Source organism: Callithrix jacchus, chromosome 3 (genome assembly GCF_049354715.1).
Source record: "Callithrix jacchus isolate 240 chromosome 3, calJac240_pri, whole genome shotgun sequence".
NCBI classification, from domain to species: domain Eukaryota; kingdom Metazoa; phylum Chordata; class Mammalia; order Primates; family Cebidae; genus Callithrix; species Callithrix jacchus.
The window spans coordinates 168,437,670-168,462,735 of NC_133504.1; the positions used below are offsets into that span (position 1 = coordinate 168,437,670).

A 25,066-nucleotide genomic window follows, 5' to 3' on the forward strand; every position below is an offset into this window, starting at 1 on the left:
AAAAGCCACAGAAAAGCCAGCAAACTTCTTTCAAAGAAATGTAGATTGTGCAATGTGAAAATATTAACTCCTGGAGTTCTTAGAATGTAATTAAACATGTGAACTTATCTTCCCATCAGCTAATCCAAGAGCTGCAAAACTCCTTATAGCCTAAGGTTGTTTGTTTATTATTTCAGGCCTTGTGCTAAGACCACATCTGCTGAGGTCCCTCCTTTGGGAATGGGAAATGGACCCCAGAGGAGATGCATCACCTTTAGTCAAGGGCTGGAGGCAAACAGTCCTGTCAGCTTCAGTGTAGACCCTTGATTCTTGCAATGACCTGCATTCATCCCAATTTAGTTCTTCAGCCCCCAGAAAATTGTATTTTAAGATTCCCTCCAACAATTGACATATTTTATCTCCCAAAATAAAGCTAACAGGGATGTCAGAACAACAACTATTGTGAAACTTTCCTGGTTTACAAGGCCAATCACCCATAGTGCAAAAGATCTACTTAGCAAGAGCTGTGGAGAGTGGAGGATCCCTTTGCCATCTAGTTCACACAGGCTTATTTTAATGCTGCCCACTTTTTCAGGCGCAAAACTACCTATTCTCAACAGTTTCAGCAGGGGTGAGGAAGAGTGAGCTGCAGGATCAAATGGAAATTCTGCCCTATTCTGTAAGACTTCCCTGGAGGGAGATTCCATCACCACTTGTCTCAGTCCTTACAGGAATCCTTTTTCTTTCTTTCCTTAGAAAGAAACTGTTGCTTATCAGACATCAACACAGGTACTAATATCTAAGCATCTAATTTCCAAGGAAAATAAGAAGCATTTAAAATTTAAGGAAGAGAAAGTAAGGACTACAAGATGCTGTCTTACACGGATTATAAAACCTTATCCAAACATGAAAACTATAAATTTTAACAGTCATAATGAAGGTATTCTATGAGATAAAACAATACACAAAACATACACATTTCTTTTTTAAAAAGTTGTGGCTTAAGGGATCTAATGTCTACATCCTGACACCCTGTTAACTAATAACTGAATAAGAGTACCAAAATGACCAGCACAGCCGAGTTCAACCAGGACAATGTCAACACTGCGAAAATGCACCAGTACATACTACCTTGTTCAGCTCGGGAAGCACGTGGTCTTCTGTCATTCTCAACATTGCTGGAAATATAAAGTTAAAAAATTATCTTTAAAGGCAAACTACAAACATAATTTAAAGTATAAATACATTTCAAAGACAAGGTGTTTTACTGAAAGAAATCTTCAATTTTGTACAGCTTTTCACCAACAAAAATCATTTTTCTTCCAAAAACTAAAGGGTGCCAGAACTTAAATTTGATTCATACTTTCAGGTTCAAAATTGTTGGTCTAACCATTCTAAACTATTTTTTTTCTTTATCTTCTTTGATTCAACCTGTTTTCACTCCAGACAAATCTAACTGCTGTCTGTGCTAAGACTATGTGTGTGCACGGATCCCTCCTTCTAACCTGGTGATGTTTCTTTTTTTTTTTTAATACCTCCAGATGCTTGAAGTTTTTTTTTTTTTTTTTTTTTTTTAAGACAGAGTCTCACACTGTCACCCAGGCTATAGCGCAGTGGCGCAATCTCAGCTCATGGCAATCTCTGTGTCCTGGGTTCAAGCAATTCTCCTGCCTCAGCCTCCTGAGTAGCTGGGATTACAGGCATGTGCCACCATGCCCAGATGATTTTTTTTGTATTTTTAGTAGATACGGGATTTCACCATGTTGGCTAGGATGGTCTCGATATCCTGACCTTGTGATCTGCCCATCTTGGCCTCCCAAAGTGCTGGGATTACAGGCATGCGCCACCACACCTAGCTAACTTTTTCATATATTTAGTAGATACGGGGTTTCACCATGTTGGCCAGGATGGTCTTGATCTCCTGACCTCGTTATCTGCCTGCCTTGGCCTCCCAAAGTGCTGGGATTACAGGTGTGAGCCACCGCACCTGGCCATACCTGGTGATGTTTCTGCTCTTAAAATCTGCAAGCCGTTCTTTCCTCCAAAGCCTTACGATACCAAAGAAACCTGTTTATTTCCCTTGGTCTTTTCTGCTACGCACTTACAGTTACGCATATTTATATGCTTTCTTTGATCTAGTATCTGTGGTTGACTCTCTTCGTCCTTTCATAGGGTTGTCCTCATCAGTACTATGTGTTTTGTATTATGTTCCACCTAAGTCAAGACAAAGTATGTTGCATGTGCTTCTGCATGGTATTTGAACATGGTTCTTCATTGTATTTGGTCAGTAACAAGCAAGTCAGAAGTACTTTTGCAAATACAGAACTGTTTTTAACCAATTTAAACTTCTAAATTATCTGAAAGGGGGGCTAAAATCTAGTTCCACTCATTCTTATCCATCCAAAAAAAAAAAAAAAAAACTACTTATTGAGCATACTCTAAGTGCTAGCAATACATCAGTATAAAAGATATCCCTGCCTTCATGGAGAACACATTTTACAAAAAAGAAAACCAAGGTTATGCAGCGACTGGAAACAGAGCCAGGATCACAAGTAGATCTCCACTTCTCCAATCCAGTATGCTTTCTTCAATGTCCTGCTCTAATGAAAAGGACTGAGCAGTAACTCATTTCTCTTCTAATCCTGATTCTTACTGCAGTTAGAATGTGCAGTAAGAAGACACTGCCTAAATCACCTCCAATAATTTTAAGCAAAACCAAACTACCTCTGCAAAGACAAAAAATACTTCTAAGGTCTCATACAGTTTTAATATTGTAATTTATTCTATTAACAATATGGATCTTAAAGCATTCTTTTTCCTCATTCTGGCTAGTATTGGTACAGTTTCCAGAAACATAAAAAAATTTCAAGTATCACCATGTGCAGATCACATTCAGTTTTTTTAAAAAAGGCAATTATGTTAGGTTGAAAAATATAAAGTCTGCTTTTACAATATTAGAACTGAAGATATGGACATTTGTTTAGAGGATATCAGCACATTACAGGTAATTTACATTCTATTTTACTCTAGAATTTCAACAAATGTGGGATAAATTACATTTACACTAAATTTTGCATATGTTGGAAGGAAATGTATGCTGGATTATTTTAAGGATATTCAGAGTTCACAAAAATAGCAATATAAATGGACCTAAATAAAATATGCATATACTACAGAGTGAATACAAAACATTTAATATCAAGTTGATAAATACTTATTAACTACCTGCCCAAATGCAAAGACATTGTGAAGACACAAAGACAGGCCATTAGTGGTCTGCATTCTATTTAGCTGGGCATCAATACACGATAGAAGTGGTAATGGAAATGTTCTACTTCTATGCGGTCACTAACCATTTGTGGCTACTGAGAACCTCAAATGTGAACAGTAGGGATAAGGAACCAAATATATAGTTTTATACAATTTCAATCTACTTAAACAGCCACATGTGGCTAGTGGCAACCACAGTGGACAGCAGAGATCTAAAGACAGAAGACCAAATAATCAAAGAGAAGATAAGCTCCCCAAGGACAAAGGCTTTTTTTTTCTTTTTTACTTTTAAAATCTAGCACCTAACAGTACCTAATACTAAAAAAAAAAATGTTTAAAAATGTTATTTTAACCTAAGGAAACATTATAAAGTAAAAAAGTGTGAACTATCAGTGAGTGACAGGGGTAACAGGGGCTACAAGTTAGCTTTAATTGTTCTGTGAGGAATGTTTCCAGCAAAAGGAGAAATGTTTAAGGTGATATATATCCCAATTATACTCATTTGACCTTTACAAATTATATGAATGTATTACAAATTATCACAAGTACCTCGAAAATATGTACATTTCTTATATACTAATAAAAAAAGAAGTGTTTCTGTGGGGAGGTGGGTCTGGGTGGAAGTATGCATAAAACAAAACTGGCCATGTGTTGGTAACTGAAGCCAGGTGATTGCTACAACAGGAATCATTATACGATTCTCTCCACTTTGATAAGTATTTGAAATTGTGCTAGATTTACTGAAACAGTCTAAGATAATACTCCTACAGTTTTTTTAAAGTGTTAAAATAAAAATGCTTTACTCAATTAACTTACCCACATAGAGCCACCGAAAAAATGCTTTGAAGTTTTTCATACTACTATCTATGACTCTAAAAAGATAAAAACAAAAAAAAATCAGAAATAAGATTATTATGTGGGGGGTTCAAATATCACTGCTCAACCACCATGAAATATCATAATCCTTACTGTTCTATTTTATCTATCTGGGTGAAATTTAAGTCTTTAGAATGGCAGATATTACAAATCAAACACATACCTAAAAATAAAATTTCAAAAAAGCAAATACTGATTATTTTCAAAAATAAAGCAAATAACTTAGAGTCTAACTGGTTACAACAGCCTTGCCACAAACTGTATAAGTCTTTTTTATTATTCAGTAAAACATGAAATCCTTTTCTAACTTGGCAAATAAAAGAAATCAGAAAAAAACAGTTTTCAGCATTATTCTCATTTTAAAAGAAAATATTCATTGGTCGGTAAGAAGAAAAATATCAACTACAAGAGAAAATCATTATTACAGATTAGTGCTATGTCATTACCTCTGATATCAACGGACGTTATTTTTGGAAGCTGAGTTTTTATTCAAACAATTGAGATCTCAAAAGTTGAATTTCCCTTGGCTTTACACAAATACACCCCCAAAATTAAGTGTTATAAATGGAAGTCATCTTCATTTTGATTAAACTGTTTCTGAATAGAGATGGGTTATCACTTTTTACACAATCTCTTTAAGCTCACATGTATAAGATAGTTACTCTAGACAAATACCTGTGCTTTTCATTCTTAAATCTCAAAGGCCTTTCCAAGCATTAAGTTTCATACCGCTGGAGAGAGAGGTCAGTAACATTAACCTTTCAGTACAAAGTAAAACACTTGTAATAAAAGACTGAAACATCTCTTATGTTACTAAGCAACATAATCAAAACCCTTTTGCAGCAATGATTTAAAAAAGAAAGAAAAAGAGTTCCTTTGTGCAGTCACTGTCTTCAACCCAACCCCAGGCCAGCAGATCAACACCAAAATGCTCAATGGCTCAGTTTCTCCATCTGTAACCTGTAATAATTCTACTAACCTGAAAGGAACTAGTTAAACTACCTTTCGTTCATACTGAGAAGTGATCACAGAAAGCATAATATTTTATATTTACTCCCTACAAATATGATGAACCAAAAAATACTTCAAAATACAGGAAAAGCAATGCCATTTCTCCTTGTGTTTTTGTCTTATAAGTGCACACATCTACAGCCTCTACCTTCTAAAATACCATTAAAATGGCCATTGATGGAGAGGGGTACATGTGTTAGAAATGGACAAAAACAAAGAGAACAACAGAAATCAAATTTCAGAAACGTCAAAAGTGACAGAGGATTGATGCAGCTCAAGAGCAAAAGTAAAGATGCAGCTTGAGAAAGGAGGCCCGTGCCAGGCAGTGCATGGAGACGGCGGCTGGGAAGGAAGCCTCTGTGCTCTGAGCTGTCTCTCGGCCCTTACATGTCCTCACTTCCTTCCTAAAGTAGTTCAGATTTGAGGGCCATCATTTTAATCTGACCCTTGCTTCAATTCCCTTGCTCCTCCTGCTTCATGTACTCACAACACCTGGCAAATCTAACAGCTCCTTGCTCTGTGCCCCACTCCTAGAGCAGACCTGCAGCCATGCCAGCGGGCCTCACTTTCCCACTCCCAGAGCCCTCCTGTTCCATTAGCCCACTAGACCTCCTGCTGGACTAGGCAGCTGCTTCACAGGTCTCCTTGTATTCTTAAACCTCCAGCACTGCCTCCCCATCCTTACTCTCAGCTGATTACAGATGTCCTGTTAAGATAATAAAAACACCTTGAAGGGAACGTCCGCCGAATTCCACCTGCTCACACATTGGCCTCTGCGACCCTCCTCTCTCAGCCTTCCCTCCTATAACTGCATGAGCTCCTGCCTCTGCTTTTCTAACCCTTTCCCTTCTGCACTAGATCCCACCTCTCTCATGTACTCTTGCTTTAGAGCCTCTCCTCTCTCATCTCAATTTTTTCCCTTCTAGAATATTCCATCCATATATAAATATGCTCCAGTTCTTTCCAAGATAAAAAGAAGAAAAAAAACTAACAATTCTGTTTCCATCTACTGGCCACTCCTTTTACAGCAAAACTCCTCAAGAGGCTCTCCTGGCTGTCTTCTCTGCATCTGCTCTTATTCTGTATTGTACCAGCTCCCATTACTCCCCAAGGTGGCTCTTATCAAGGTCACTATCCTAATAATATTCTAAGACTCTATTCTATTCTTGGTATTTCCCTTGCTTGACTTAGCATCTGACAACCGATCCCTCATTCCCTCTTGCAGTGCCTTCTTCGCTCTGCCTGCAGGACGCCCACTCCTCTGGTTGTTCTGTCTCTCCCATTTCCTCTCCTAGTTCTTCATCGTCCCCATTCTTAAATCAGGTCACTCCTGTTCTCTAAGCACACTCATTGTCTCATCCAGTCCCACGGCTTTAAATAACACCAGTGTGCTGAGGGCTCCCAAATGCACATTTCCAGCCTGGAACCCTCCCTTCAACACTAGTCTCACATAACTAACTCTGTGCCGGACAGGTCCACCTGCAGATCTACTGGGCATTTCAAATTCAATATGTCTAGCAAACTGACAGGGTGACCAAAATTATCATCACTGAGAGGGGTGGACAATGGACATTATGTGTGCCACTGGATGTGACACTTTGAGAAGGACGCACCAATTACGTGGTATTTCTGACCAGGGATCCATAACCTGAATATAATCATTTAAAAAAAAACAGACAAACCTAAAATGAGAAACACAAATAAAGATATACACACACACATATACATACATATGTATGATCTGCTTTTTAAAAAAATGTCAATTTTCATAAAAGACCAAGAAAGTATAAGAAACTGCTCAAGATTAAAGAGACATAGCAACTAAAATCAATACGTGATCCTGAACTGCATCTTATCATACAGGACATAATTGGGATAATTGCTAAAGGGGAATTAAATAAACTGAGGGTTCATGTACTTATTAGTGTTCAAATTCCTAAATTTGGTAGTTGTACTATGGTTATGTAAGAAAATAATTTTAGTCTTAAAAAAGATGCACTAAAGTATTCCAGGGCAAAGTCACCTGATATAAACAACATATGCTCACATGTTTCAGAAAAGATAAATTATATGATAACTATAGCATAATATTTTTAAATGATGAATCTGGTAAACATGTATTACCAGAGTTGTCTTTATTATTCTAATTTTTATGTAAAATTATTTCTAAATAAGAAGTCTAAAGAAAAATCTAACATGTCCAAACCAAACTCTTGATCTTACTCCACAGTCCCCCTCCCTAAACGTGCCTTCATGTTAGTTCCCCCTTTCAGTAAATGTCAATTCTACTATTTCAAGTGCTAAGACCCTAAATTCATAATTATCCTATGACTCCCTTATTATCACCATCTGTCATAAGCACGGAGAAAATGTTGTTATACTCTCAAAACATATCCTGATCCTGACCACTTCAGATTCTGACCATCATTTCTCTCTTGGCTTCTGTCCTTGCCTATCTATAAGCTATTCTCAACTCAAGCAAGAGGGATCTTTCTGAAACCTAAATCTCCACTACTCCTAACTTCCCAAGGGCTTCTCATTACATCCAGAGTAAAAGCCAAAGTCCTAACAACTGCCAACAGGCTCTATGCAACCTGGCCATCCTCTATCACCTGTCATTCACCCCTATATTACTCTCATTCAATCCACTTCAGCTACAGAGCCCTTGTCCCTGCAACATGCCAGGTATGCTCCAAACTCAGGGCCTTCACACTTGCTGCCCCTTTCGCCCCCAAACATCAACAGGACTTGCTCCCTCCCATCTCCTTCCAACTTCACCTTCTCAGCAAGGCCTCCCTGACCACCTATATGAAGTTGAATCCCCTACCTTATCAATGCCCTAAGTCCTCATTTCCTGCTTGGTTTTTCTCAATGTTACTTATCACTGTCTGACCTGCTAAATGTTTTAATTAACCATTTGTTTATTGTCTGTCTTACCACATTAGAACATAAGACCCATGAAGTCAGAGATCTGTTTCAGTTTACTGCTACATCCTCAGTGTCTAGAACTCGTTCAAGACATAGTTAAGTGCTCAACAAATGTCTACTGATGAATGATGCATTTGACAACAGTCAAACTCTCAGAAAGTCAAAAAGACAAAGATGTGAAAACTATAAGAGAAATAGAAGAGACACAGAAATCAGTCCACCATGAATTCTAATATCTGACCAAACATATTTCTAGAACAAAAATCTAGTTTAAAACAAAGAGAAACCAAGGCATAATGGTCTGTAGTCCCAGCTACTTGGGAGGCTGAGGCAGGAGGATCACCTAAGCCCAGGAGCTCAAGTTCAGCCTGGGCAACATAGAGAGACCCTGTCACACACACAAAAATAAATAATAATAAAGAGGGAAGAGGAAAATATTAAAAGAATGTAATACAAGAGAATTCAGGTTAAAATGGCTTTCTTATTATAACACAATGAATTAAAAGAGCCACATCTAAAAACACTGTTATGAAATTTCAACATATCAAGAATAAAGAGTAATGCTTTTACAGCTTTTTCAAAAAAAGGAAAAAAAAACTATAAAGGGCTAAGAATGAGAAGCACCAGACCTTCTGTCAGCAACAAAAAGCCCAAAATACTATGCTTTTGTAGTTCTATGTGAAAACCAATAACCCGTATGGAATCCTAAACCCAACTAAAACTGTCAATTAAGTCTAAGGACAGGAGAAAAAACACAAAAGGAGATAAAGTTTACCTTCTATGTCTACTTTTTGAGAAAGTTACTGGAGGATATTTTCCAGCAAAATGATTAAGTAAATCAAGAAACAGAGGCAATCCTGGCAGTTCTGCGTCTAACCCAGTAAAGCAATGAAGAAAATGCCTGTGTGGAGAACTGGAGCACAGCTGCAGGCTGACACAGAGGGGTGGGAGGCTAAAAAAGGCCTGGAACAGGCAACTCTAGGGATACTACCCTTCAGAAGGGAAAGGATGGAAGGACGCAAAAAGACAGACACTGCAAGAAAACAAGCAAGCCAAAAAGTCTAGGAAAAACAAAACAAACAGAATAATTTCTAAAAATTGACAAAAGAAATGTGACATAGTCAAACAATTTAGAAATATGGAGGTAACCCATAGAAGAACTAAAAATCGAAGTAGTTAAAGAGTTCAAATGATTCCCTCTGGAGAGCAGACCTAGGGTGAGGATGACTAGGACAGGAAAATACAGCTTGACTTTATAAACTCTCTGTGCTATTGGCTTGTCAGAATCATATAAAGGCATAATTGGGATAAAAATATAAACACTGACTTTAAGAGAATCGTAACAGTTTTTACTAGGTTCTTATTTAGGTCAAAAGTGACATATTCTTAGGTCAGTGACTCCAAGTACTCCCAATACTTACTGAAGAAGTTCATTTGCCTTGAGTATAAAAGAACCCACAGCAGTTATGGCATCTAAAGGGAAGAAATAAATAAATGTCATTTGTCAAATAAGCAAAATGTGTTTAATGTATTCCACTGAGAAATTAAATCACTACCTTCGATTCCTGCAGCATCTAGTCCGAGAGGTTCATACTTTTGCTTCCATGAAGCCATTCCTTTCAATTCACTCAAATGGTATAATAAAGACTCCGAGCCACTATCCAAACAGAACAGAAATAAATTAGTATCACGATGATCATCAAGCAACTACCTTACCTGAATATTTCTAAATTTTCAGAAATAAAAACTGAAAGTAATTTTCATTTTCTTTCCAGGAGAAATAATTATTTCTCAAAACTATTCCTAAAAACTGCAGCAGAACCATTTGTTCAAGGTGATTCCAGAGATAAATCTGAAAAGATCAAATTTTGTAAGATAATCAAATTGTGTTCCATAGTTAGTCCTGACTCTTTTAAGACAGTCCTATGGCCATCTTGTTCACCCAACTACTTTAGAGTCAACATTCAATAAATATATCTTAAGTTGCCACTTTAGGTCAGGTACTGTGCTAGATACTGGGGACATAACGGTGAACATTATCAAAGGGTCTCATGGCATTGACAGTGTCACAGGGAAGACAGTCATGACCACAGTCATACAGTGTACCATTTCAACTACCATAAATGCCTTGAAGGAAATACACGGGGTACAGGTATAACAGAAGAAGCTGAGTTAATCTGGGATTCAGAAAGGCTTTTCTGAAGGAGTGAATGTGAGCTGAGAGCTGAAGCATGCACATGAAGAACAAGGTGGGAGCCTTCCAGATAATAAGAGGAATATACAAAAGCCCTAGGTGGGAGACAAAATGTCAAGATGGAGAAACTAAAAGACCACCAGTGTGAGCAAGGCAGAGAGGCAGGTATACTAAGGGACACACAAAGATCTCCATTCTAAAGGAAGGCATTCGACATTTTTAAGTAAGACGGTAATATGTTTAGCTCCACTGGGGAAAATACATTCAAGGGACAGTGTGTACTGAAAGAGCCCAGTCTGTCCAGAGGATGCTACAATGGTCCAAGGGAGGGTGATGTAATTAGGGTCAGGGATTCTGCAGAAAGGAATTTATCTAAATTTAAACTAAACACCACCAGGCACGGTGGCTCATGCCTGTAATCCCAGCCAGCACTTGGGGAGGCCGAGGCAGGGAATCATTTGAGGTCAAGAGCTTGAGACCAGTCTGGCCAACATGATGAAACCCTGTCTCAACAACACTGTCTCTACTAAAAATACAAAAATTAACTGTAATCCCAGCTACTTGAGAGGCTGAGGCAGGAGAATCGCTTGAACCTGTGAGGGGGAAGTTGCAATGAGCTGAGATCACACCACTGTACTCCAGCCTGGGCAAGACTCCATCTCAAAAAAACAAAAAAACAAACAAAATAAACCAAATGCTCAGCATCCACTTTTAAATTGCTTCAGTGGACTAGCTATAGATAGAAAAAGCAAGAGACTTGAAAATCTAGGATGAAGTTTTGGCTCTGACACTTAGTAACTTTGGGCCAGCCATATAACCGATTCTGAACTTTTGTTTCCTCTTGTGTCACTGTAAACCTACCCAGCATTAACCTTTTAAGTTAAAGATTGAAATGACCAACACCTTGCTAAGATACTAAATAAACACAATAATCTTGGTAAACTGTAAAATGTTAATCTCACTGCTGAAAAAAGGGATACATGCCTTATTTCAAAATATACTTCCATGCTTAGGTGATTAAGAAAAAACCCCAGATAGAGTCTAGCCTGGTGAAAAGATGCTGGAGAATTACTTCATAAAGCAGAATTATTATTGACTCTTTCAGTCTTGAGTACACGAAGATTCTTCTCAAATGCCATGCAACAATTTTAGCTAGAAAAGGTTTAAAAAGAGAATGCCAGATGAAGAGAAGGCGGCAGAAAGAAGGCCAATGCCAGGTATGTGTGGATACAATACCAAAAGATTCTATTTCATCTTCATACCTCTGTAAGTGACTTATGACCAATTTTTGTATACTGGAATATGATGACTCTATAGACTGGCCAAGCTTTTTTAAGCCCTAATTGAAAGAAGAAAATATATTTAGCATACAATTAGGATATTATATGCCACTCAAAAAAAAAATTAAGAATATGTTCATAGCCATTTTAACACATAGATACATTAACTGCACCTTTACTGTTAACTGATTCATCAGGAGAGTCTGAAGTTCAGCACTACAATGAAAAACAAAGTATTTTTAGTCACTTCTCTATTGGAAATCTGAATGCATCACTTAGAACTTTCAAATTTCAAAGCACAAACAAGACTTTGAAACAAAATAAAGAAACAGCTCAACAAAAATTAAATTGTATGAATGTAACATCACATATACCCCATAAATATGCAAAACATGTATCAATTAAAAACACTATGTATCAATAAAAAATTCATATGACTATAAACTACTTTTCAAATAAAACTACTTTTCAAATAAATAATTACTGTTAAAAAAAGAAGCAAAAGCAGGAGCACCTAATCTGAGTTTATTACCTTGCTTTTCCCCATAACAGCAAGTGCATGAACTCATCTTGCACTGATGTGGTTGTGTTCTTTTCCTAAAAAAGAGAAAGAAAAAAAATTGTGATATATTTACTAAATTATAAGCATATTTATTCAAAATTACAGGAACATGACTCCCTTTCCTTGCCTTAAACTTCCATCCAATCCATAAAGTGATCATCAAACATGAGTGACTAGAAGACAGCCAGTCAGCTGTTCTAACATCTGCCCTTATTGCCCAAGCCCCACCAGCTCCACTTCACAATCCTGTCTCCACCTAAGCTGTACCAATAGGAAAAGAGCCCTTTTTGGAAATCTGAGAAAACAGTTTGAAGTTAGACTAAGCCATTTGAAAAAAATCACAATCTTAATCACAATTAGCCACGCCAAGCTAATTTTTGTATTTTTTGTATGCATCCAACTGATTTTTCTCATGTACCTCAAAGTAAATACATACATCAAGCATTCCTTAACTCTCTCCATGAGAAACTTCATGTGCTTTACCTGTACAAACTTGGTGAGACGAGAATCCATCTGCATTAGTATTTCTTCCCATGCTTCACACATACATGTTAGTGACAAATTTATATACTATTAGCAAAAAAGAAAAAAAATTGAAATGACAAAAAATATTTAAACCAACTTGCTATCTAAATATGTGCTTATGATCAAGTGTCTCAATGAATTTATTTTCAATCACTCCTTTACTTGTATTTATTTATTTATTGAGACAGAGTCTTGCTCTGTTGTCTTGGCTGGAGTGCAGTGGCACCATCTCAGCTCACTGCAACTTCTACATGCCGGGTTCAAGCTGCCTCAGACTTGCGAGTAGCTGGCATTACAGGCATGCATCACCATGCTGAGTTAATTTTTGTATTTTTAGTAGAGACGGGGCTTCACCATGTTGGCTAGGCTGGTCTCAAACTCTTGGCCTCAAGCGAACTGCCTACCTGAGCCTCCCAAAGTGCTGGGATTACAGATATGTGCCACCCTGCCCAGTCTCAATCACTCTTTTAACTCAGTTAAGAGGGAGAAAAAGACTATAGCTTGCTCATCACTTAATAATGAAACATTCCACTGATTCTTAGAATTTCATAATAAAACATTGTTAAATTAAGTTTTTATCTGGTAAAACAAATATCCCCAAGCTTTTTATAGAAGACTTGTCTTATGTACACTAACTGTCAAAATGCTGGTTTGGTCAACTAACTATTCAATTTTCAAATAGGATCCTTAAAAAGATACTGATCTCTAGAAACCTTTATTATCAAATAAATTAATGACTGTGATAGAATGAAAAAATATGGTCACAATTTTTTGTAGCTCCTTCAGTCAGATGTAGTGTTAATTTCTTCAGCCTTTGAGTCTCACTTTGACAAACAAAATGCAGCAGAAATAATGCTGTTGACTCCAGGGCCTCAACAGTCTTTGTATGCTTCCACTTGCACCCTCAATGCCCCATTACCACCACCATGTGGACAAGCCTGTGCTGGCCTGCTGGAGTATGAAGGATGTGGAATAGAGACAAGGCCATCACAGCCAAGGAACACATATCAGCTGGCATGACCAAGTCTAGTCACCCAACCTCTTGGCTAAGCCTAGCCTAAATCACCAACCTAGAGAACTGGGAGCTAATTTGGGGTGGGTTTATTATAAACAAATGTAAACTCAGGTGAAGACTGTTTTTCCTACAATACTTTATATTACCGATGGTATTTTATTTATGGGACTATTTTAAAGATTTAAACTATTTTTTCCTTTTATTTTAGAGGTGGAAAATAGGGTGTGGTAGATGTAGATTCTAAATTAAATGTTCTTTCCCTGCTTTAATGGACCTTATAAGATTATCTATCAGACTAGATGCCCCTACTTCAGACAGCTTTACAAAACAACATTTTGAAGTTTTTTACTTATAGAACTTTAGAAGCCAATAAATATTCACATAAAACAAGCTCTAGATAAATACCTGTAAAAGAGCTGAAATGTGAGTAAACTTTCTGGCCATCCGAGTTACTTCAGGTAAGAAAGAGTACAACAGATTGGTTTCAAGCTGTAAAATCAAAAGAGTAAAGTGAGTCACCATCAGACACACTTGCGGCAAAGCCTGCAATTTAAGAGTGTAGGTTAAACTACGTATCACAAAGACTATGTCAGAATTCTGCCCTCTTTGAGCATTAATGGTTTGGAAACTAACAGCACACAGCCTTAGGATCACCTAACCTATGCATAACCATACGCAAATCACTCTCTCTGGGTCACCAACCCCTTCTGTGTAGACAGAATAAATGTAATATAATCTATTTTGCAACGGTGTTACAAAGAAATTTTTAAATCACAAATATATGCAAAAACTTAAGGGAAATAGAAGGAATTAAAGGCTACTTATAAATATTGGGAAAATATCTCTCAATGATATATGAATTATAACAAATTTGTCATTAAAAATTATCTGTTATAAACTTCGCAGTAGTGAATCATTTTATTAGAACCCCAATGCAATCCTGGTGATCACAGTGTCACATAACCTTAAGATGATGAGCAAATATGAACAATCATTACTATAGTGAACAGTAAGTCAGGGTTCTCGGATGCTTTGAACACAAAGAGAATGTTAGAAGGCATCACACACGTTGCATCTTGCATCTTTTTTGTTCTACTTTTGTTTGAGAGTTCACAAATACTTAAGTGGCTGGGACATTTAAGATGAAAATTTTGAGATTTCCTGGCAAGGCTATGATCTAAATACTCTATGAGAGCCCTATTAGTTTCCTCGATCTACAATGCAAACAGCACACGATGAAGTATTTTCCCAATATTAAGTTATCGTTTTACACAAGACACAATGTGCTAGTTAAGAGCACAGACTGTGGAGCCAGACTGCCGAGCCAGACTGCCTAGCATCACCTTCCAATCCTGTGACATCAAGCAAGTGTCGAAGTATTTGTGTAACCATGCACTTACCTAAAAAACTGCCTATTCGGATGCTGTGAAGATTCAAATGAATTGTTCTGAAGCACTCAGTAGTTGGCACACATTAAACAATCAGGAAACATTAGCCTTTATTATCAGGGACAGAGTCCTAAGCAAACATTTGGTACAAAGTCGAACTGGAATAGCAACCAATCAATATGGTCATTAACAGACCATCAAAACACTTTCTATTAAAACTATATTGGAGTATGAGGAGAATAATATGGCATTCACTATAATAACAATACATATAGGATTTAGAAATTCCAAGTAGATTATTTTGTATTATTATAATGATCATGACAATACAGTGAAATGTGGATAAAAACCTATAAAACCTATTAAATACATTATTTACTGTTATCAAGTTCCAATACCCACCTGAAAATATGAAACTTCTGAAGCACCACTGGTAGAGACTTCTGTGACCACGGATAATGATTTCAAATCACTTGATAAACATAATGCAAGACAAGTACCAGCAATCTGTAAAAGAGTCAAACCCCTTAGTGTATTTAATATCATTGCTAGGTTGAATCTGATTATAATGCAGAAAGCAAAAATTCAGAGCTTCAGAAAGCAGAAACATACACTCCAGGCTCCAGGCACACACATGTAGCAGATGAAGGTAGGTGTCTGTCTGCATGGACTCTTCTAGTTAGGAGGCCACAAAAACAACGTGGTTTCCTGACCCCTACCCAACAAGAGTCTCAAATCAAATGCTGGAGAACCAACATATTCCACAGAGCCTATAATATTTTCTACCCCTTTTGAGAGTAAGAGTCAGACGAAAAAGCTATGGAGAAGACTGAGCGTAACAACTCAGTGGATTCAGTACTAGACTTAACAACGCTTCTGAAGACTTACAATCCAATCACATTTGAAGCTCTTTTACATCTCAGGCTAGAAAAACATTAAATCATAACCAAGTGCATCACTAATTTTTCTGTTAAAGAAAAAAAAACTTGACAAATTCCACAAATAGCTCCCAATCTTTATAGACATATCACAATTATTTTATCTCAGTAAGAAAATTATTCTCTGAACATTTAAGAACAAATAATTCCAATAACCTAAACTGAAAAAATAAAAACCTAGTACTTTATTCTTTTTCCATAAGTGAAGTATCTAGTACATTCTAAGAGAAACAATTTAGAAATAGAAAATTTTAAAGAAAAACTTACCCCTGTGACTCGAGCAATTTTAAACATCCCATAAGCATAAAGCTCAATGAATCCAGAGCTTCCTCCAAGGACAAGAATATTAAGCCTAATTAAAAATAATGCAACAAGCTGAGAACCAATCAACAACACAGATGATTGCATTCTTAAACTAAGATATAAATTATTACTACTTTCATATAATCTACATGCCGAAGCTACCCTGCAGAGAGAAGTGAAACATCAAATCCACTAATACTCAATATTCAATCAGATCAGGCTTATTTCTTTTTTTCAAAGAACATAAATTTCCTCTAGTCTAAAAAAATCAGCTTACAATAAAATAAGATTATTTTAATAACAACTATATTTATGCACTCCCAATAACAAAACAACCCTTTTACCAACTAATACAAAGCCCCATCAGTTTTATCATGGCCATGATGCTGAATATATTAAATGGGCTTAAAGAATACGAATACTTACATTTTAGAAACTCTCGTTTATGTCTTATTAAAATAAACATATGTACATCATATAATTATCAAAACTTGAGAAAATGAAAGGCCATACAGTAAAAACAATAATAGATATTAAGGTCTATACATTTTTGAAGGTATTATCGTCAACAGTGAGGCTGGGTGCAGTGGCTTACGCCTGTAATCCCAGACTTTGGGAGGCTGAGGCAGGTGGCTCACCTGAAGTCGGAAGTTTGAGACCAGCCTAGCCAACATGGTGAAATCCCTTCTCTACTATAAACAAAAAAATTAGCTGGGCATGCTGGCATGCACCTGTAATCCCAGCTACTCAGGAGGCTGAGGCAGGAGAATCACTTAAGCCCAGGAAGTGGAGGTTGTAGTGAGCTGAGATCACGCCACTGCACTCTAGCCTGAGTAATAAGAGTGAAACTCCGTCTCAAAAACAAAAAATGAAATAAAATGGCAAATAAAGGATTTGCTCCTGAAGCTACTGAAAATTGCCTGAATTATGAAATAACTTTAAGAAGTTAGACTTATTTAAGGTATCTGTAAGACTTACCTGACGTCTCCCAAAAGCTTAATAATTTCATCAGAATTTTCTTCACTAAAATATAAAAAGAGTCATCTTTTAATTTTATCTTTCAAATGTTAACAGATTATCTAACTTGAAAACAAAATTTAAAAAAGCATATCTTACCTAAATATTTTTGAGGTGTTGCTATAGCTAGAAGGAAACAGAGATTAGGATAAAAAAATATATGTAGCAAAAATACATTTTTAAAAATGTATCTGAAAATTGTTCCAGTGCCAAAAGCAGAAGAAAGAGAAATGTGCAAGATTAATTTCAAAGAAACCAGTGACACTTACTTCTTTGGCAGTGTAGGTAGTTTAGGTAAGAGAAGATTTGATTCATCCTCAGCATTATAAAATGATGTGAGAACACTAAAAAGGAAAGAATAAAAGCATTATAAAAACACCAAAGATTTTACTTCTCTTACCATTAAAAATGCTAATTTTTAAAAAAGATACCCAGAGTTTTACAACATCATCAAGTAAATAGATGCCACGAATACTATACAGCTGTAGTCAGTATAACAGTCCCAAATGAGAAATTGAAAAGTAGGAAGTTCTTTGTTATTTTAGGGGGAAAAAAATCCTGCACACTTTACATTTAGAGAAATGAATATTGATAAACACTTTTCTTAGCATTTGAAATGAATTCATATGTACTCAGACATTGAGAATTTATGATTTCTTAACTCTCATTTAAGAACACATACTAAACATATGACTACTAAGAGTAATTTTAAAGAACAATGCAATTACCCTATCTTTTTGTTTTTTGAGACAGGGTCTCACTCTGTCACCCAGAGCAGAGTGCAGTGGTGTGATCATGGTTCATTGCAGCCTCCACTTCTTGGGCTAAGGCCATCCTCCTGCGTCCACCTCCTGCGTAGCTGGGACTATAGGTGCAAGCCACCACACCCAGCTAATATTTTTCATTTTCTTTTTTTGTAAAGATGGGGATCTCACTATGTTGCCCAGGTTAGTCTGAAACTCCCGGTCTCAGGCAATCCTCCTGCCTCAGCCTCCCAAAGTGCAGAATCGTAGGCATGAACCACTATGCACAGCCCACTGTATGATTTAATTATTGGTTCTATGACATATACACTCGAGGACTTGATAATCCAAAGGTATATGAGACTACACCATGCCTTTTGAAATAGTTTTATTTACTCCCTTTTCCTTCTCAGTTCTAACTCCAAATAAGGTTGGAAATAAATGAGTGAGCAAGTAAAACGTGGTGATTTAACAAGTATTTTTTCCTACCTTAACAAAAAGTAGCTGTCTTGAGAGACCTTGGAATCTCCACATAACATTTCTAAACTGTTAGAAGAAAGCATATTGGGAATACACATAGCAGATAACTGGGCTGGAACAGGAATTACATGGTGCACTCAGATCCTCTAACCTTCTACAAATTCACATAACCATTTGTAATCCTTCATTATCTGATGATGGATTTGTCACTCTAGTTTATCTACAGTGAATTTCAAACCCCAGGCCAAACGCCTGTCATCCAATTCTTTCAGGCCTCCCTTAGGAAAACTGTCAACTAATATTCAGAATTTACAAATCCATTTGATATTAATTTAGTGTAAATTAATTAGAAAGAAAAAGCTAATGGAAAAAAGTGTATTTCCCCAAAAAAGAAAAACAATTTTTGTTTTCAGTACTAGCCAAACCCACTGCTTCCTCTGGCCTTCTTCACTGCAACCCTGGTGTATTACTTGACTATTCAGACTAAGACAGAATTGTTTTTAATGAAACAAGGAAAGTATCAGGACCATGGACAAAGAAAAAAACCTGTCCAGCGTCAGAGCAGAATGTCCAACTTAGCACTTTTCATACTCTAAGAATATTTACTGAGATACAAAACAAAGTTCCAGGTGATAAAAATGGTGAAATGTAAATTAATGTATTAAATAATATAATTTTTAAATTACTGACTGGCAAATGGAGATTGTTTTCCATTTCACCATTTATCTCGTCTGGAGCTTTGTTTCTTTGTCTCAGTAACTATTTTAGGAGCATGAAATGACTAGAAAGAAGAGAAAACTCTTAGCTATTTGGTATTACCACTCCAGTAAGAAAATACAGGCATATCTCCTTCAACTGTGCTTCCCTCTACCCTGCTTCCCAAATACTGCATTTTTCACAAAAGTCTGTGGCAACCCTGTGTCAAGCAAGTCTATCAGCCAAGCAAGTCTACTGGAGTCCTTTTTCCAGAAACCACGTGCTCACGTCATGCCTCTGTGTCACATTTTGAAATATTTGCAATATTTCAAACTTTTTTTTTTTTTTTGAGACGGAGTTTCGCTCCTTACCCACGCCGGAATGCAATGGCGCGATCTCGGCTTACCGCAACCTCCACCTCCTGGGTTCAGGCAATTCTCCTGCCTCAGCCTCCTGAGTAGCTGGGATTACAGGCACGCACCACCATGCCCAGCTAATTTTTTGTATTTTTAATAGAGATGGGTTTTTACCATGTTGACCAGGATGGTCTCGATCTCTTGACCTCGTGATCCACCTGCCTTGGTGTCCCGAAGTGCTGGGATTATAGGCTTGAGCCACCACGCCCGGCTTCATTATTATAGTATCTGTTATAGTGATTTGAGATCAGTTACCTTTTTTTTTTTTTTTTTTTTTGAGACGGAGTTTCGCTCCTTACCCAGGCTGGAGTGCAATGGCGCGATCTCGGCTCACCGCAACCTCCGCCTCCTGGGTTCAGGCAATTCTCCTGCCTCAGCCTCCTGAGTAGCTGGGATTACAGGCACGCGCCACCACGCCCAGCTAATTTTTTGTATCTTTAGTAGAGATGGGGTTTCATCATGTTGACCAGGATGGTCTCGATCTCTTGACCTCGTGATCCACCCGCCTCGGCCTCCCAAGAGATCACTTATCTTTGATATTACCATTGTAAATGTTTTGAGGGTGCCACAAACCATGGCCATATAAAATGGTGAGCTTTGGCTGGTGTGGCGGCTAATGGCTGTAATCCCGGCTTTGGGAAGCTGAGGTGGGCGAATCACTTGAGGAGAGGAGTTCTACACCAGCCTGGACAACATGGTGAATCCCTGTCTCTACTAAAAATATAAAAATTAGCCAGGCGTGGTGGTGCACACCTATAATTCCAGCTACTTGGGAGGCTGAGGAAGGAGAATCACTTGAACCCTGTAGGCAGAGGCTGCAGTGAGCTGAGACTGCACCACTGCACTGCACTCTGGCCTGGGTGACAGAACGAAACTGTGTCTCAAAAAATAAATAAGGCCAGGTGCAGTGGCTCATGCCTCTAATCCCAGCACTTTGGGAGGCCAACGTGGGCAGATCACCTGAGGTCGGGAGTTCGAGACCAGCCCGACCAACATGGAGAAACCCCATCTCTACCAAAAAACACAAAATTAGCTGGGTGTGGTGGCACACATCTGTAATCCCAGCTATTCGGGAGGCTGAAGCAGGAAAATCTCTTGAATCCAGGAAGGGGAGGTTGCAGTGAGCTAAGATCCCGCCATTGCACTCCAGCCTGGACAAGAGCAAAACTCCATCTCAAAATAAATTAATTAATGAAATAAAAATAATTTTTTTTTTTAAATGGTGAGCTTCATTGATAAATGTGTTTGTTCTGACTGCTCTACTGACTGGCCATTCCCTTTCCCACTTCCTTTGCTCAGGCCTCCCTACTCCTTGAAACACAGCAATATTGAAACCAGGCCAGTTAATATCCCTGCAATGACCTCTAAGTGTTCAACTGTCTCATGTTAAATCAGAAGCTAGAAATGATTAGGCTTAGTGAGGAAGGCATGTCAAAAGCCAAGATTAGGCCAAAAGCTGGGCCTCTTTTGCCAGTCTGCCACGTTATGAATGCAATGGAAAAGTTCTTAAAGGAAATTAAGTGTGCTGCTCCAATGATTACACAAATAATAAGAACATGAAACAGCCTTATTGCTGATATGGAGAAAGTTTTAGTGATCTGGACAGACGATCAAACCAGCCACACCATTCTGCTAAGCCAAAGACTAAGCCAGAGTAAGGCCCAACTCTCTTCAATTCTATGAAAGTGCTGAGAGGAAGCTGCAACAAGATCCAGCTAGATCACTGATGAAGGTGGTTACACTAAACAACAGATTTTCAATGGAGAAGAAACAGCCTTTTATTGGAAGAAGATGCCATGGAGGATTATGTATATATATATAAGCCAGTCAAATATAGCACCATCAAGGACTTTCATAGCTAGAGAGGAGTCAATGGCTTCAAAGCTTCAAAAGATAAGCTGATTCTCTTATTAGGGGTTAACATAGCTGGTAACTTTAAGTTGAATCCAAAACTCATTTACCATTCTGAAATCCTGGTAAACATGCTATGAGCAATGTTGAAATGACAAAGGATTTAGAATATTCCATAAACTTGCTTGATAAAGCAGCAACAGAGTTGGAGAGAGCTGACTCCAATTTTGAAAGAAGTTCTACTTGGGTAAAGTGTTATCAAACAGCATTTCATGCCACAGAGAAATCTTTCATAAAAGAAAGAGTCAATTGATACCACAAATTCCACTGCTGCTGATGCTAAGAAATTGCCACGGCCACCCTAACCTTCAGCTGCCACCACCCTGATCAATCAGCAGCCATCAACACCAAGGCAAGACCCTCCACTTTCAGTGAGATCACAGTTTACTAAAAGTTCAGATGAGCATTTGCATTTTTTAGTAATAGTCATAAAGTACATTTTAATTAAGGTACATCCTTTTTTTAGACATGTTACTGCACACTTAAATGTACTATAGCAATAGTATAAACATAACTTTTATATGCACTGAGAAACCAAGAAATTCAAATGACTTGCTTTTATCGCAATGTTCACTTTATTGCAGTGGTCTGGAACCAAGCCCACAATATGTGAAGTATGCCTATAGATGTTTATCAGAAGGAAAAAACGTCTAGGAGACCATTAAAAAATTTCATCTTGCTAAAGTTAAACCACAATTTAAATGCAATGCACATACACTCAACACTCAGATACTCCTAAGTTTCCATTTTAAACAATAAAAATCTCATGAATATCCTGACTACATAAGTTTTTCTAATTACCTGCTTTCTACAGTCACTTCCATCCAATGCATACAGGAAACTGGAGCCTCCACAGAAAAAGAATGTAAGCTCTCAGGTTTTTCTACATCACACAAAACAATTTTCTTGGTATCAGCAAGAGCAAAGGCCAAAACTAAAACAAGAAAAAGCAATCAGAATAAATTAGTGAAATATTTCAGAAAAATAAATGGGTATTTCACCTATTGCCCAGTTTTACTTTTAAGTGCATCTTAATCATGGCAATTTTTGACCTAAGCATCCTTCAATATTTTAAAAACTGAAAAAAGAGATATCTGCATATATTGTAGTTACGTTATTATCTAAGCTTATTTTCAAGTGCTCAAACTTTATAGGCAATCTACTACTTTTTCATGTATCACAGTTAACATCTTACACATCAGAGATTCCAGACTAAAACCCTGCAGTCAAGCAGAAAATACAGAAGAGGCTTCAACAAATAAACAGTTACATCCTAACACACGTCTAAAAGGTAAACAGCGATTCCATGTGCTTTGTTCTTGGAAGGCTTGGTATTCCTCCTTTATGTTTCTAAACCATGGTGGTGAACGAGGCCATTCAACACAGATAAATCCTCCTTTGAGTGTGGCTAAATTTTCTAGCATGGTTTCTCTACACAAGTCATTATTTCTTCCTAACATGTGTAATTTAAGAATTTCCAAAAAGAGGGCAGTGAGTTTCACTGCATATCACCATCACATGCAACTTCGCCAGATGTGACCAATCCCAGCCTTCCTTCTTAAAAACAATTTAAAACAAACTTGAAATGATCATTATCTAACAAAAAATATATTTTGCTATCCAAAAACATGAGACTTTTAAAAATGAATACAACTACTTAAATATATTTTAATGCACACTTAGAGATGTAGACTTAAATGATTTATCTTTGAGATTCCATGTTTTTGAATTATTTAGTGCAAGATCTCAAAACTTTACTTACAAAAGTCCTCTAAACTTACACATATTCTACATATGCTCCAAGAAAAATGACTACAGAATGAGCATAGAATTTTTAAAACATTTCCTAAAATTCCATTTTGGGAGTTAATCTTAGGGAGCTACTGGCAAAGTTCTTCCCGGTGTTTAGAATGTTTACACAGCATTGCTTATAAAAGCCAAAAACTGAAAAGCTTCTAAATATCCGCCAAGGGGGAATAGGTTTGGTAAATTACAATATATAAATATAATGGGTTAGTTTGCAGTTATTTAACATTAATGTGGTAAATCTATCCACACTGACATGGGAAAAAGGGGAGGGGGAAGAAAAAGCTAAGCAACAAAATGGCATGTACCAAATGACCTTTTTTCTAATAAAACTACATATAGGTCTCTACAAGTATATACTTTATCAGGAAATGTTGTAAAAGATGTTCACCAAAACAGAAACAATTGTCATCTCTAAGTGATTTGCTTTCAGGGAATTTTTAAGTAATGAGGGCCAGGTGCAGAGGTTCACACCTGTAATCCCCATACTCTAGTAGGTAGGCGAATCGAGGCCAGGAGTTCGAGACTAACCGGGCCAAAACAGTGAAACCCTGTCTCTACCAAAAAATACAAAAATTAACCAGGTATGATGGTGCACGCCTGTAGTCGCAGTTACTGCTTGAACCCGGAAGGCAGAGGTTGCAGTGAACGGACTTCACACCACTGCACTGCACTGCACTCCAGCCTGGGCAACAGAGTGAGACCCTGTCTCAAAAAAAAAAAAAAAAAAAAAAGCAACGAGGAGCAAATATTTTACAAAAACAATTCATTTTTCTTAAAGCGTCAATAAAATGTTTAAGTACTTTATCTACAGAAAAATTAAGCAAAGAACACATATTTTACAAAAACAAGTCACTTTTTTCTTAAAATACCCACGACACAGATGAACTTTAAGCTGTAGGATTTACAGCATTTTTCTTCACTTTGATTATATGTGTCCAACAGTTCCAATAAGGATGGTCATTGTAAAAATATCACATGGAAGAGGACGATTCTGTCACCAGAGCCATAAAAGCCTATAACATAGGATGGGACCAGAAGAAAGATCACATAGAAATGGAAGGTATGGAGTCAAAGCTCATAGTCCCCCTGGGGAGGCAAACATATATGCACCAAGGGAATATGAGCCACACATTTCGTGCTAAAATCCATTGTGAAAGAGAAAGGCCATGATGGCCTTGAACTGCCTGACTGGAGAGTGGCAGGTGCTGCCTGGGCCAAACACAGGCCAAGATGACAGCGGAAAGAACAAAACCAAAATATTTTGTACATTCCATCAGATTTCACCTCAGAGTTATCTTTGCCAAGAAACAAGATAGCAGAATTAATCTGAGTTCTATAAAAATATTTTAAGGCATGTTTTTAAAAAAAAAAGGCCCCTAACTGGTATTTATAATTAAAATGTATACTAAGAACAATAAATTCTTCCTGAAAATGGACTTTCTTTACAGAATACTTTTTGTGAAAATAAAAACATATTTTTGTAATATTATCATTACGTTTGCCATCTGGTCTCCATGCCAGACAGGTCACTTCCTTTCCTGTATTTTCATTTGGTGGAAAACTCCAAACTCGATGAAAACTTGCAAGTCGATGAAGTAACACCTAAGACAAAGCAGATATAACGGCAGGAAATAAAAAAAAAAATCAATTTCCAAAAATAAAATACACCTCGATCCCTACTAAAACCTTTTTTAAAATTACTATCTCTCAAGTATAGTTAGCTAT

At 37.2% G+C, this 25,066-nt stretch overlaps 1 protein-coding gene across 6 annotated transcripts in view; it reads right to left on the bottom strand.

Annotated features, from left to right (window-relative positions):
• The window catches only part of ANAPC4 (anaphase promoting complex subunit 4), a 40,045-nt gene that overhangs the window by 11,977 nt on the left and 3,002 nt on the right, over positions 1 to 25,066 (bottom strand). The window contains exons 3-18 of one of the 6 annotated variants that reach the window (XM_002745937.7): positions 24,838 to 24,943; positions 22,334 to 22,466; positions 17,556 to 17,630; positions 17,386 to 17,412; positions 17,248 to 17,292; positions 16,234 to 16,318; positions 15,431 to 15,535; positions 14,046 to 14,129; positions 12,584 to 12,670; positions 12,071 to 12,135; positions 11,712 to 11,754; positions 11,521 to 11,597; positions 9,621 to 9,721; positions 9,486 to 9,537; positions 4,066 to 4,121; positions 1,111 to 1,157 (exon numbers count right to left, since the gene is read on the bottom strand). In XM_002745937.7, coding sequence (XP_002745983.3) covers positions 1,111 to 1,157; positions 4,066 to 4,121; positions 9,486 to 9,537; positions 9,621 to 9,721; positions 11,521 to 11,597; positions 11,712 to 11,754; positions 12,071 to 12,135; positions 12,584 to 12,670; positions 14,046 to 14,129; positions 15,431 to 15,535; positions 16,234 to 16,318; positions 17,248 to 17,292; positions 17,386 to 17,412; positions 17,556 to 17,630; positions 22,334 to 22,466; positions 24,838 to 24,943 — 1,188 coding nt within the window. Of the gene's footprint in view, positions 1 to 1,107; positions 1,158 to 4,065; positions 4,122 to 9,485; positions 9,538 to 9,620; positions 9,722 to 11,520; positions 11,598 to 11,711; positions 11,755 to 12,070; positions 12,136 to 12,583; positions 12,671 to 14,045; positions 14,130 to 15,430; positions 15,536 to 16,233; positions 16,319 to 17,247; positions 17,293 to 17,385; positions 17,413 to 17,555; positions 17,631 to 18,518; positions 18,708 to 22,333; positions 22,467 to 24,837; positions 24,944 to 25,066 lie in introns of those variants that run through there. The other 5 variants (XM_008993514.5, XM_078367416.1, XM_078367415.1 and 2 more) reach the window with 5 other exon arrangements.